This window comes from Corvus hawaiiensis, chromosome 10, assembly GCF_020740725.1.
Source record: "Corvus hawaiiensis isolate bCorHaw1 chromosome 10, bCorHaw1.pri.cur, whole genome shotgun sequence".
Taxonomy (NCBI): Eukaryota; Metazoa; Chordata; class Aves; order Passeriformes; family Corvidae; genus Corvus; species Corvus hawaiiensis.
In genome coordinates this window covers 26626318-26639626 of record NC_063222.1, presented here as the reverse complement: position 1 = coordinate 26639626, position 13309 = coordinate 26626318, and the positions used below count along the sequence as shown (strand labels likewise).

The 13309-nt window shown below is 48.9% G+C and overlaps 1 protein-coding gene across 2 annotated transcripts; it reads right to left on the bottom strand.

The window, feature by feature from the left end:
- Positions 1 to 3315: 3315 nt before the first annotated feature.
- Positions 3316 to 12896, bottom strand: SPTSSB (serine palmitoyltransferase small subunit B). Of its 2 annotated transcripts, none has more exons than XM_048314916.1 (2): positions 12701 to 12896; positions 3316 to 4677 (listed from the first exon to the last, which is right to left on the bottom strand). In XM_048314916.1, exon 2 carries the CDS (start codon positions 4647 to 4649, stop codon positions 4413 to 4415), a length of 237 nt encoding a protein of 78 aa, XP_048170873.1. In that variant the 5' UTR covers positions 4650 to 4677; positions 12701 to 12896; the 3' UTR covers positions 3316 to 4412. The 2 variants fall into 2 exon arrangements, with proteins under 2 accessions (XP_048170873.1, XP_048170874.1); XM_048314917.1 differs by lacking the exon at positions 12701 to 12896 and adding an exon at positions 12298 to 12609.
- Positions 12897 to 13309: the final 413 nt, after the last annotated feature.

Sequence of the window (13309 nt, the reverse complement as noted above, 5' to 3'; positions counted from 1 at the left end):
CTATAATTTATATTAGGCCACAGAAAGCAATTTCCATAGCCTGTTTTGAGCTTGGAGCTCCTTAATCCAACAAAAAGGAGGCCTTGGTTATCCTGGCTGTACTGAAACCCCAGGATCAGCAGAGTTTATCAGCTCTTACCTGTCCTGATGGAGCAACTGCTGAAATAAGGGTGGGGCAGGCAGGGATGATGACAAGTGGGAATTCTTGGAGTTAATTCTTACCTCCACCCGTGAATCAGAGCCTTCCAGCCAGGGAGTTTCCATGGAAGTTGCCTGGAGATATTCTCAGGATTTGGGCTCCTCCAATTCAGGCAAAAGATTGCTTATTGGAAGGACTGTGAAGGACAAAGTCGATCATGCGTTGAACCAAGGGGCTTTGTTTAGTGCAGGCTGCGTTTTCCTTGCTGTGTGTAAGGACAGAGTGAAGAGGAGCCCATTTCCTCTTGTCTTTTCCTGGTGGTGTAGTGGGACAAGCTCAGATCCAGCCTCTGGAGCACCTCAGGAGGCATCAGACCTCCTCTGTCAGCTCACAAACACTGAATTTTCAGTTTCCTGGGTTTATTTTCCCAGAACATTTCACTAATTTCAGCTCCCTTGATTCCCTTGACTGCAACAAGTTTGCAGCAGGGCTGCTTTGGGTGGTTTGATGTGGCTGTAGGAGATGAGCATCTGCACTTTAGGAGGAGTCCAGCTTTGCTCCTGACTTCCCAGTTTTTCAGTTTGTGGTAGGATTTCAGGATACAGCTGTTGTTTGGTGTTTGAGGAAAAAATAATTGAAATTATTTGGGTAGGGGTGAGAGGACAGCGCTGCTTTTGTGGCAGTGCTGAATATTGATGATTCTGTATGATTAAGAGGAAGTTATTCCACGTTCAGTAATATTTCATTTGCAAATCAGCCTTTTCTGCTTTAATTTCAGTGCTCAGCCTGGCACGTGGCCACTTGTCCACGTCTGTGCCCTGGGGTGCAGCAATTCATCTGTGAGAATTGTCCCAATTTTGGCTCTCATTGGTGCTCCACAAGTGTAATTTGCTGTTCATGTGGTTCTGCTGACTCTTCTACACCTGCTGGGCTTCTTTTACCACGGCTTAAGTAGTTGTGTGGATTTTTTCCCCAACGTCCAAATAATTAGGGAATTAAATTTAGAAGTGGAGCATTCAAATGAAGAATTCTAAATTATGGCTGAATCACAACAATGAGAAAACCTTAAAAAGAAAAATGGACTTGTTTTAAGGTTCCAAACTTTCATAAGCACAGGAATTTTTCCTGGAACTCTGTGTAAATGGAACACTCAGACATGCAGGGGCACTGCTGGTGATCCTGATCCCTGTGTTCCCTGGGCAACAGCACAGAGGGAAAGGTCCTTGGGAAAGTGTTTTTAATAGTTTTGGGTAAAAGCTGCTGCAGGGGCCTCGGGAGGAAAGTTCTGGAGGTTCATGGTCTGGGCATGTGGATGTGTTGTGGCCCTCAGTAATGGATTTGGGAGGTGATCCATGAAATTGGCCAGGAAACCTTTATGGCAGGATAAATGCGAGCTCTGATTAGATGAAATTAAGAAAATGAGTTTTAAACAAGAGGTGTATGGTGCTGGCCAGCTGAGCCCCAACATTTCCTATCCCTTAAATTAATGGGGCATTTGTACTTTCAGGGTCAATGCAGCTGGAATTGGATCATCTCCTGTTCTGCTTTTGTTCCAGTTTTCACTGCTGGATTATTGGTTCTGTTTGCTCTGTTCATTTGGCTTCTTTTTGGTATGAAAACTTCCAGCTGCTGTGCTCAGCCTGCGCCACAATTAGCACAGTGGAGCAATTAACTACAATTAACATGGAGCAATAATGAAGCAGGAGAAAAGAGTGTTTTATAAAGAGCCTGACATCATATCCTTCACAACAGAGCTGTCACCCACATGCTGGGCATACTGGTGTTACTGGGAGCTCCAAAATTCCACCCTCGCACCTTAGTGTGCAGCTGTGACCCCATGGAAACCTCTTCCCTTTGTCCAGGAATGGTTTTGTCCCCAGGGAAAAGGAATTCAGAGCTGGAAGTTTCCTAAGCTGTGCTGTGGTCTCAAGCTGTCGAAAGTGTTATCTCACCTCCTCTCTCTTTTAGTTGGGGAAAAAAATGCTTCTGTTCCCTGCTGAGTGCCAAAAATCCTCTGAAGTCTCCTGCTGGAACCCACTGATTTGGAATATCAAGTAGGGAGAGTTATTCCAGTTTTTCTGGTAGCAAGGAGAAGTGAAAAGGGCTGGGAAAATCTCAAAAGGTTTTTAGCAGAGATTGTTTGCAGCTGTTTCTTTCCTTCCTAGTAAACACCTCTTGCCTAAAACCTTTAAAATTTAGTCAAGAAGCTGAAGAATTCACACAAAAAATTAGTTTCCACCCAATTAAGGCTGCAGGGACCCCCCCAAAAAGCACCTGCTGCTGTTTCTGCCCCTTCCTGCACCTCCCAAAGCCTAACACAGTGAACAGGCGCAATAAGGAAGAGAAGTGCTTTGCATGGATCCCACCATGGGAGGGCAATGGAAATCCTGAACAAAGCCCTCCCCGTGCTCTGTTTGCCAAATGAAATGTTTAAAGAGCAATATTCCATCGGGTGTGTGCTCCTGGAGATAGGAGCTCCAACCTTTGCATTCCTGTAAAAGCCTGCTTCTCCTTGAACTCCAAAAGTTGTGTTTGATGTCATGGGGAAGAAACCAACTTTTTAAGGAATTTAAAAATAATGGAAACAGGACTGATGAGGAAGTGCCCTGGCATTCACACCATCATACTGTCTAGATGAGCAGAATCTTTGGAGATAGAATTTATACCAGCTGGCCGAGTAAATAGTTTTTCACCTCCAGCATTGGGATTGTACCTTTTGGTCTATTTTACGGACCCTTTTCAGAGGATTTGTCACAGGTTTAGCCATTTTTCATCTCCTGCGATGCCCTGTTTGTGACTCGAAGTGTGATTACAGCTTGGCACCTCATATTTTCAGGTTCCCCACTCTGATAAACTGTCAGGACAGCTCCTGTTGGAGCCTAAACCTCTCAGCTGAGCCCCCAGCACACTCAGGTATTTATTTGTTAATGCCTTAATTTGAAGCAGATCAGAGGCTTTTTTCTCCCTCCAGAAATGGGAGAGGCCTTGGGCTGGAGCACCAGTGAGGATGAACGGCTCTGTTCACCCCTGGGTCCATTTAAAGGATGCTTAAACCTCACCCTGAAACATTCACCACAATATAATCCATCTGCCACAGTGCCAGCGTGGCCCACACACATCCAGAATATTTATGAATGACTGGAAAGCACAAGAGAGCTGAGTCATGGAGCCAGAGGTCATTTCTGAAGAATAAAACTTTATTTTTTTGCTGAAAAAACTGCATACACATGTTCAGATCTGTGCAACCTTCATCACATGTCTTCGTTTCCAAACAAACTTGTGCTTTGAAGCATGCAGGAGCCCACTGCAGCTTGAGAAAGAAGTTAAGAGGTTTTTATTTTTTGTAAATCTAGAACTGTGCAAACATCATTTGAAAGCTATTTACATTTTGCACCTCTCACTTCTACTAACAGGAGCATCAGCTGGTAAAGACGTGCAGTGTGCAGCTGTAATTTATGATTTGGCATCCACGTTTGATTTAGGTGTAAAGTGAAAACCAAACAAACCTCCCATTGTTCCAAAACCTCCCCACAGGCAATGGTAATAAATCTAATTTCTTCTTTGTAAAGGAGATCTCTTGAAGCACTCAGCCTTCCCTCCAGGTATTAAAATATTATTTCCACTCTGGATCTTCTTCCCCCGGTGCTGACTTTGCTGCCGTGGTGAGTGGGAGCAGCAAGAAAAGAACTTGATTTTCAGCAGAGCAGGCAGGAGGGCACTGAGACAAAGCAGGGCTGCTTCTTCCTGTCATCTTCACTGAACTGCAAGATGAGGTGGAGCATTTTTTTCAAAAAGAAAATATTTTAGACCATCTGAACTCAGATGCAGAAACTTAGGCATGAAAAAAGCTGGACTGAAGTTCATCCTCCTGTTGCTTTCTGTTCCAGTTTCCTCTCCCATCCATTAAAGCCTGGAAGTCAGTACCCAGCCAGATATGAACACTCAAATCCTGCTGGATATCCTCATTTTTTAATATCCCCTAACATGGCCACTGGACCGTGTCGATAGAACTTGGTGTGTGATGAGCCCCCAGAACAGTCTCTGCCAGAGTGGTTCAATGAGGCTGCTGGAAGCAGGAGCTGCTTGCATCCTGTGCCATTCCAGGCAGTGTGTCCCATTCCCAGAGTGTTTATGGAAGAGGGGCTGTGCTCAGCGCCCCGCTCTGCTCTCCAGCCCCGGTGGTGAAGCAAGCAGGGTTTTCCTAAGTGCCAAACTTCAGCATGAACACAATTTCACAAAGCTGCAAGAGCTGCTGGGCCCTGCTGCGGCCGGCTCAGTTCACCACGGTGCTCTCGGGCTGGGCCCTGAAAATCTGGGAGAAGAATTCCAAGGCCAGGCGGACGTGGATGGGCACGAAGACGTAGGCTGTGTACACCACCATGGCCACCACGGTGACGGTGATGGTGTGGAACATGGACTGCTCCCAGGGCTCCAGCACGTAGCTGCACGTCACCAGCTGGTACTGGTAGTACAGCCAGTAGAGGTAGTCCTTCACCCTCTTCACGTCCATCTTCAGCTCCAGGGGGGTTGGAGGAGACCTGGAATGACAGGGAAGTCGGGATTACAGCTGGGATATCCCATGGAACCACTATACAAACTCATTTTCCAAGGCATCAGTGCCAACCAGCTCCCTGGAGCAAAGGAAAGTGTTGAGTTCTGCAGCTGCTGCTTGGTTATTGGAGCTGCATGAGCTGGGCATTCCCAGTTCCCAGAAAAGCTGTGGCTGCTCCATCCCTGGAAGTGTCCAAGGCCAGCTTGGAGCAACCTGGGATAGTGGAAGATGTCCCAGCCCATGGCAGGGGTGGAACTGGATAATTAAACTCCCTTCCAACCCAAACCTTCCTGTGATTCTATCAACTGCCACATTGTGAGTGTGTTTTCCTATTCATTCCCTGTAGAAATCAGAGAAACAGGCATTTAAAAGGAAAGACTTTGGGCCAGCTTCCATAAATGTTCCATAAATTCCACGTATGCCCTGGAATAAAGATGAGATTAAACAACTGCTCTGTAACAACTCCTCTGCTTACTTTTGATAACCATTTTCATTGTTCTGCAGTTGCTGGGAATAAAGGAAAGACAAGTTATGAAAGAGAGAGGGAGAAAAAAGTAATCTCTGATTGCAGAAGGATTTTTTTCAGCTCATTCCAAAGAAATGAAAAACGTTACAGATTAAAAGAGCATTTAATGGAAACTACAAGTCTAGGGAAGATGTTCCTCTTGGATAATACCTTTATGCATTCATTGTTCCCAGCTCCACTTGGAAAGGAGAACGGCTGAGCAAGAATTAACGAGGAAATAGGTTTTGCTTCCACTGTTCATCAGTAAAATTGCTTTTTGGCGTTTTAAACAATCTTTAAATGCAGGCTAAAAACATCTATTTAGAGAAAACTGAACAATAAGAAACTGTACAAGGCTTTACAGAAGGATTCCTTTATTTTGGGGTTTAAGGGCATTCAAGCAGATCAGTCCACAGGGAATACAACAGATTTCCCTGCTGGAAAACCTTCCAATGTCCCATTTTGTTCTACACTTGTGCTGCCTAAAATGCCAGGAACAAAGAGGCTTGGACATATCCCATCCCTCCAGTCTGGTGTTCATAGTGAGTTTGGGCCAACAGAACTTTGCTGTCCCTCAAAGCAACAAATCCTAAAGTAGCACTGGGAAATTTACAGCCTGGGATTAACATAATGATGGCCCACTGATATTGGTCAGAAAGGTGACAATATTCAGTGGTTTCCTGCTCTGTTCTGGAGGGACGTGGGGATTTACAAAAGGGAAGGCAAGTTTTCCCCCTAATTCTCCCTAAGCATTTCCTTCACTTCTATCTCCCCATATTTCCTAGACCAAGAAAGTTCCTACAATTCTCTGGGGGACAGATGAACATTTTAAATCCAGCAGTGGCTGTCTCTGTGACCAACTTTCCTTGCAGGGGTTCAGGCTGGGGAGAAAGGCACTGCTGCTCTCTGGCCTGGCATGAATGGAAGCTGAACCCTTTCAGATCATTTATTTTAAGGCAGAACTCCAGAGAGAGGCTTTAAAGCCTTGTAAATACTGCAAAGCCTTCAACAGAAGTGGCCCAGCTGGCAAACTGGGACTCCCTGAGAGCCAAAAGTGACTCTGTTTAGACTTTCTGCAAAAAGAGCAGCATTTCCCACTGAGGTGGTGAAGCCCTTTCCTGTACAGGGGAAGGAGAAGGAGGAGGAGGAGGAGGAGGAGGAGAAGGAGAAGGAGAAGGAAAAGGAAAAGGAAAAGGAAAAGGAAAAGGAAAAGGAAAAGGAAAAGGGCCCTCTCACACTCTCCAGGGTTATGGGATTTACACTGGGGTTAGGGCTGTGCTGGTTAAACTCATCCCTTCTGTGGGTTAATCCCTGCTAATCCTGACCCCTGCATGGAAAAGGTGCAAGGCTGGAGCACTGCTGGGGGTGTTTAAGGCTCTGAGTGAGCAGAGGTACACAGACTCTTGTGCATCTCCATCCACAGCTGGTGTAAAGAGCAGCCAAAGGCAGGAAAAACATTCCCAAGGTTTATTTTACTGATATTCCAGCCTGGAGCCCCACCACCAGCACTTGGAGGGACACATGAATAAAGGATGAGGTAGTTAAAATGATGAGCAGCCCTTTGGGTTTAACCAAAGCCCTTTTCCCAGCCTGGGGATTGCATTTCCATGCAGCTCCAGGACAGCCTGGGTTGCTTTCATTCTCCCAGCTCCCAGTGCAAGGCAGTAATTCCATCCCCAGGCACTCAGACACTCTGGAACACCAGGAGGAACACGAGCTGCCTTGATGCTCTGTGGTCTCCTAATGAATGATGGAGGCTGGGATAAGTAAAAGGCAAACAGCAAATTACAGTCTGTGCCCTCACCACTGACACACTTCCCTTGCTTTTCATCCAGCCAGAGACTGCCTCCGTTAGCAGGGAGCTGGGAGGGATAACGCAACTCCAGCTGCATAATTTATAAAGGAAAACACAGGAGGGGAAGGGCAGAAAAGCCATTTTATAGCAGCTGCTGAGGCAGTGAGAGACAAGGCTCCCCCGGGTCACTGTGACACAGAGCCCTTGGGGAAGGGACAATTTGCATTTGGGCCCGGTGTGAGGAGTAAGGAATAGCCCCAAACCTCACAGCTCCAGAGGTCTGTGGCAGCTTTACCACCCCAATGAACTGTAGCAGCAATCAAAGGGAATAGCAGATCACTACACAAACTTTGGAGGCTAAAAATCTGTGTTTTAAGCAGGATTGGTCCTAGAGAGGCTTCACTTCCATTACTGTGTTTTATTCGATCGCTGCTGGCACTCCGAGTTGAAAGGGCCCTGAGTTACTCACTCCTCAGTTCCCACTACTCCAGAGCAGGAGACAAATTGTTCTTATGCAATTTTAACTCAACATTCATTTGTCTACAAATTTTTAAATTTAAATATTCAGCGGTGTGGGGAAAATGCCCTCCTGTTCAGAGGCCACGGGACTGTTACAGCCAGCTATGAGGGAAATGAAGAGAATTCAGCTCCTATTAAGCAATATTCAGATTATTTTCAGCAATTCCACTTCCAAGGGGAAAAAAAATGCAAGAAGAGAAACCTGTAAAGCAGCTTTTACTGTTTTAAGTGGCTGCCTGATTTTCTTGCTTGTTGACACATGTCTCTGATTAGGGCAGCTCAAAAGATAAAGCAGCATCCAAATATCAAGGTTTCATTTCAGAGCATGCCTAATCTCCCAAATTTCTTTAATAATGACCTTATTTTCTGGGGTCAGAGCTAGCTGGGAGCTGGAAGATGCCAGTGTTAGGTCCTTTACTCTGTAATTCCTGCTCTGAGCAGCTGGGATTTGGAGAATTTTGTTCCCATTATCAGTCTGCAACTCTGACCCATGGCCGGACAGCTCCTGCTGGGAAATTCCTGTGGGAAGAAACATTCTTGCAGGGGAACTGGGAGAGACTGGTTTCCAAAGAATGCTTGAAAAACACCTTATGCCCTCAGCAGGAAGGGTTGCTCGAGTTACACATACAGGGAAAAAGGATTTCCAACATATATTTGGGAAAAGTTTGTCTGGAGGGGAAAAACAAAGCCTGGAGCTGGAAATGGCCTCATGATCATTCAACAGGTGCTTTAAATGTAAAGGAAGGACGGGGTAAGAAATAAAAGCAGCAAACAAACAATCCATCCCCAAAATGCAAATATTTAATTGGCTAAAAATTGGCCCTTTGCTGAATAATGGCTGGGATAGCCCCGCAGCAAGAGTGGGTGGGGCTTGCAGCATCCTGAGGGAATCCTCTTGTGCTGGAGCTTAAATAACTTCCTCCCACGAGCCCCTGAGGGGGACTCAGTCCCACCACCCCTGAGCAGCCACATGTGGGCAGGTGCAACCAGGCAAAGTGCCAGAATTCATTTAAAGTTGTCTGATCTGTAAATAATTTGGGATGTTAAAAGCTAAATGGGTAATCACTCCCTTGGGATTGAAATAGAAACCCTGTCTGCAGGTTATTTATGTGGAGCTGTTCTTATTTGTAACTTCACTGTGTTAAATGGGTTTGTTCTGCTGAATATCCTGACTTATCCAGGGCACCAATCTTGTCCCTCCTAATGCTGGCATAATTCTGGGATGAGCCCAGTGGTTTCACGCAGGCCAAGTGCAAACAGAACCAGGAAGGGATTCCCATTCCCATTCCCAGCTCATCAGGCATTTCCTTTCATGTTTTATTCAGTGAGCACCAAGCACTGTGCACAAGGAATGAAATGCAGTGGATCAGCAGTTGGGCAGAAATTGAGATGAGGCAGCAGTTGGTGCAGGGAATCCAAATCCTGGCATTTCCTGGGAACTCCACCTCAGCCTGTTCCTCTGGTGCATCCCTGTGGCTCTGATCCCGCACGGAGCGTGGCCATGGAGCAGCAGCTCAGCCTGGAGAGCTGCCTTCCTCTCCTGGCAAGCAGGTTCCTGTAGCACTCCCACATGGATCTTTAAATGAACCCTCCAGCTTGTTCTCCCAGGGAGGAGATTCCAGACAGAATGGGAATGAGAAGAGCAGCAATAATCCCAGCACAGCTCCCACTGCACTCAAGGATGCACCTCAAAAACCATCTTGACTTGCAGATTTTCATAAATAACCACCCCTGGAATTCTGCAGTGCACAGCAGAGTGAGGCAATCCTGGTTTCCCTCCCTCAGCTCCCTGAATCAGTGCCTCAGCACCCTTGGCCATCCATTACAGAGCTCCAGGAAATGTCAATCCCATCCATATGCCCCGTGCAGCAGCAGGATGAAGGCCTGAGCTGGGGAAGTTTTACTGCTGTGTGTGACTCAGCCATTCCGCGTGTGGGTGAACGTGGTTCCACTGCGCCAGTGGGGTTTGCTGGAAAAAAAATCTTCCAGGAGTGGAAGGGGTAAGGCAGAAAGAGCAATGGTATTTTCAGCCCTGTTTCTGCTTTACCTCACACAGGAGAATGAACTCCAGCATCTTCCTAATCTTTAACACCGCCTTCCTTCCTGCTGGCCCCACTGGGAGCACACAGGGGCTATTTTGGTTCTTTCAAATGTTCCGTAATGCACACATGGCCCAGGACCTCTCCCTGTCCAGGAAGACTTCCTGTAGCCTCTGGTAACTTCAAACCCCTCCTCGAGTGGCAGGGCCACACCTGCACAAAGTCCAACCCAACTTCCTCATCTCCACCTGAGCTCAGATCCATGTGTGTGCTCCTCCTGCAGCAGTTCTGGGCTCCCAAACTGGGGTTTGGTGCTGTGATTCAGCTGCATCTCTGCCTGGAGCACGTGGATTCTGGAGCCCATGGATTCCTGTCACAGTGTGCCTCCCCAGCTGGATAGAAGAACAGCCTGAGGATTGCTGAATTTGCTCCTTCAGTTGGGTTAAGTACACAGATGGAGTTTATGATGGCCTAAAACGATGTGGAAAGTCCTTTTAAATGACATCCACAAGTTTTTGACCCTCAGGAAAGCAGAGCCTGATCTGCAGCACCCACAGGGATCTCATTTGGAGAGAGGCTTCTGACCATTCAATACCAGCACAGCAGTTGAAAGCAGTTGAAGTTCAGACTGATTTAATGCCTCTCCTGCCCCTGACAGCTGGAGGCTGCTCCCAGCAAAGCCACAGCTCTAAATAACTCAACTGTCCCTAACTTTGCAGCCTTGCTGACTTATCAGTGCCCAGTCTCATCCTTACTCAGGCACAGAGAAAGGAGAAGATGCAGCTTCTGTGTAACAACAGCATTCCTGGAGCAGCTCTGTCCCATTTTCTTCCAAGGCCAAATTAATTTTTCAACAATTTTCCTGTTCCTCCCTCCCCTGAAGTTTCCTCAGTCGTTTCCTTACATAACCAGCTGCTCCTTGCAGTTTATGTACAGATCCCTTCCTTTCCAGCTTTCCCTGGGCTGGGCATGGTTTGGGCTCTGGGTCCTTCCCCTGGGACAGGATTTGTACCTTGGAGCAGAACAGGTGAGCAGCTCTGCCAAGGAAGATGGGGAAAATGGCAAATTGGATCCCAGGGAAAGCTTTCCCTGTATTTTCAGTGTAAGGAACATGGTTTTGAACAGAACCATTCCCAACCAAAACCCCAGATTTGGGACTAGAGACCAGCACCAGGTTTAAATTGCAAACACCTAAAAACTGAGAGTTCCCCAAGAACTGTTCCAGGAGTATCTCAGACGGGTTTTGCCTTCGCTCCTGGTGGCCAACCTCAGTTCCTTGTGAGATTTGGGACATGATCTACATCCTTCGAAGCCTTTCCAGTTCAGGAGGTTGTGTAAACACATCAAGCTATAAACAAAATAACTGAGATGTCTGGGCTCTAAAAAAAGAGATTTACTTTCAGTTGTAGCCCTGATTTATTCAGACTGCTTTACTTTGCTCTGAGTCATTTCTGAGGCAGCTGAAGGTAACACCTTGGGTTGTGTGCAACATGAGAAGGTGAATATTGTCACAGCTATGACAGGTATTAGGGAAACACAGGGACCAAACCCTTGTGCAAGTGCATCTCCCCCGAGATCTCCTGGAAGGAAGCAGTGTTGCACCACTCCAGTCACTGCCCCAAAGGGGAAAATCAAAAATGGAGTGAGATTCTTGCAACAGATAAGAAACAAAAAGGGAAATGCACTTTTTTTCACAGATTTAACCCCATCTATGCAGCGAGGAACAGCTTCCTTTGCAGGCCATTTCCTCCCTGTGAGCAAACAGGTTTGGACACACAAAGCTGTTGATATCCATAAAACAAATTAAAAGCTCCATAAAATCTGGCTTGGCAGGACCCAGAGCGGAGCCCCGGCTGCTCCCCAGCCAGATGGAGCGCTGTGTCCTGGTGCTGTGCACTGCATCTCCTGTCCTGGATGCTTTTGGGGCACAGAGGGGAGGGACAGGCATTGCCATGGGCCCAAGCTGCTCCCCAGGCAGCGTTTCAGCATCTCCCATTCCAGCTGGAATAACATCCATGCTCCGTGCACAGCTTCCCTGCTTTTCTCCACTGAACCTGCAACATCCAGAAATCCCTCCAAGGACTCATGGGATTGCTCTCAAGACACAGTTATTTGCACCATACTCGTGATATTCGTGAGAGAAAGATAACCAAGCATCCCAATTCCTAAAGCATTAAAATCCACAGTCCTCAAAGTTCCTTGTGCTGAGTAAGCAGAGCCTAAGTGTTTATTGCAGGGATTCTCCTCCATATTATCCAAGCTTTATCCAACAGGGAAGGCAGGTCTTGCACCTGCTTCCCACTGAAGGCAGCCACCAGCAACTCTAAGAAAACCAAAGAGCAAAAATCCGCCAGCAATGAGAATTCCCAGCACAGTGGTGTGAGCAGCACAGTCACCTTCCCTCCTCCGTTACCCCCCACCTACTGCAACCTTTTCACTCCTGGGTGTTTGATGCGTTTTTAGGGAATCCCTAAGGTAAACCATCTTCCTGACACCTGGAAATCCCCGACTGCAGAGCTGCAGCAACAAGTCACAGGATCACGGAATGATCTGGCTTGGAAGGGACCTTAAAGCTCATCTCATTCCACCCCTTCCACGGGCACGGGCACCTTAAACCCAGAGAGCCCTCGCCGGAGGCTGCAGGTCCGGCTGGAACGCCACCAGCTCCCTTGAGGAAGGCACAGCACAGCAACCCCCGGAGGTTCTGCGGCTGCCAGCCCCGCTCCCGGCCTTCCCCCCGCTCCTTACCGAGCCGCCGGGGACCCGCCGTGGCAGCGGCCGCACTCGCCAAGGTCAGCGGCCCCTGCCTGGGGATGCTCCGGGACGCGCCTCCGCCGCGATGCCCTTGGGCGAGCCGAGCTGAGCGGGGAATGAGCGCCGGCACCGGGAGCACCGGGCTGCGGGAATGTCGGGGCTCGGCGGCACGGGCGCACCGGGCTGCGGGAACACCGGGATGCAGAGCACCGGGATGCAGCGCACCGGGATGCAGCGCACCGGGATGCAGCGCACCGCGGCCCCGCGCCTCCCTCACCTCCGCTCCCCGCACCGCAGCTCCCCAGCCCGGCGCTGCCCGCGCTTAAATCCCCACCTTTCTCCCTCCCTCCCTCCCTCCTTCCCTCCCTCCCTCCTTCCCTCCTCCCTCGCTCCTCACCTCCCGCCCGCTCGCTCCTGTGGCCGCGGCCCCGGGCCGGTCCCTCCGCCCCGCCCGCTGCCGCAGCCGCTGCGCTCGGGCTTGCGGCGCCGGGGCGCGGGGGAGGAGGAGCAGCGGAGCTGGGCTCGGGGAAACCCGTGGGATGGAGCCGGCTGGCACCTCCGGGACGCCAGCTGTTTCCCTGGAGCGCCGTGTTTCCCTGGCTTTTCCCGGCGCTGGCGTCATGCGCTCGGCGGCCGCGCTGCGGGATGCGGGGCTGCGCCAGAGCTGCCCCGCACGGAGCGGCTTCATATCGCACCCCTCCATCGCGACAGACACCCCTGCAGGGTTCTTATCCTGCCAAGGGTGCCGGCAGGTGCCTGCGAGCGTCCCGGCTCCAAGAGATGAGTGGGAAGGAGCTGAAGCTGCAGCGCGGTGTTCCAGCGGGAGGAGAGGGGATTGGGGATGATTTCACCATTTATCAGGAAGCCCCAGGTATCAGTTGAGGGGTTTCCAGAAAGGAGAGATAGGGATGGACCAGGACCTACCAGATTTTATCTGAAATCCTGTGAAATATAACATGACCCTGCCAATCATGAGGCTCAGGTTTCTGTAGTTTATTCTGTCCCA

What these genes read in the sequence shown, in the direction of transcription:
- SPTSSB (XM_048314916.1), bottom strand. Translation starts at nt 4,649, where the DNA reads ATGGACGTGAAGAGGGTGAAGGACTACCTCTACTGGCTGTACTACCAG.